The sequence below is a fragment of the Lottia gigantea genome, assembly GCF_000327385.1.
Source record: "Lottia gigantea unplaced genomic scaffold LOTGIsca_64, whole genome shotgun sequence".
Lineage (NCBI taxonomy): Eukaryota > Metazoa > Mollusca > Gastropoda > Lottiidae > Lottia > Lottia gigantea.
The window spans coordinates 1635362-1636160 of record NW_008710179.1 but is presented as its reverse complement, the minus strand read 5'-3'; the positions used below and the strand labels follow the sequence as shown (position 1 = coordinate 1636160).

The 799-nt window shown below is 25.8% G+C and overlaps 1 protein-coding gene across 1 annotated transcript in view; it reads left to right on the top strand.

Annotated features, from left to right (window-relative positions):
* LOTGIDRAFT_167280 (hypothetical protein) overlaps nucleotides 1-799 on the top strand; it is a gene marked incomplete at both ends in the record, with an annotated part of 11343 nt that overhangs the window by 2000 nt on the left and 8544 nt on the right. Inside the window, 2 exons of the mRNA XM_009064746.1 lie at nucleotides 186-311; nucleotides 384-509. Coding sequence (XP_009062994.1) covers nucleotides 186-311; nucleotides 384-509 — 252 coding nt within the window. The remainder of the gene's footprint in view (nucleotides 1-185; nucleotides 312-383; nucleotides 510-799) is intronic.

Here is a 799-nt window from a genome sequence, read left to right as displayed (position 1 = left end):
ATTGACTGTACACAAGGTAAATATAATACAGTGAATACAGCATATAATAATATTAATAGTAGATATTATATTGCTGGTTGTAACCAGGTTTTATATCAATTGACTGTACACAAGGTAAATATAATACAGTGAATACAGCATATAATAATATTAATAGTAGATATTATATTGATGGATGTAACCAGGTTTTATATCAATTGACTGTACACAAGGTAAATATAATATAGTGAGTACAGTATATAATAATATTAATGGTAGATATCATATTGATGGTTGTCAACCAGGTTTTATATCAATTGACTGTACACAAGGTAAATATAATATAGTGAGTACAGTATATAATAATATTGATGGTAGATATTATATTGATGGTTGTAAACCAGGTTTTATATCAACTGACTGTACACAAGGTAAATATAATACAGTGAATACAGCATATAATAATATTAATAGTAGATATTATAATGATGGTTGTCAACCAGGTTTTATATCAAGTGACTGTACACAAGGTAAATATAATACAGTGAATACAGCATATAATAATATTAATAGTAGATATTATATTGATGGTTGTAACCAGGTTTTATATCAATTGACTGTACACAAGGTAAATATAATACAGTGAATACAGCATATAATAATATTAATAGTAGATATTATATTGATGGATGTAACCAGGTTTTATATCAATTGACTGTACACAAGGTAAATATAATATAGTGAGTACAGTATATAATAATATTAATGGTAGATATCATATTGATGGTTGTCAACCAGGTTTTATATCAATTGACTGTGC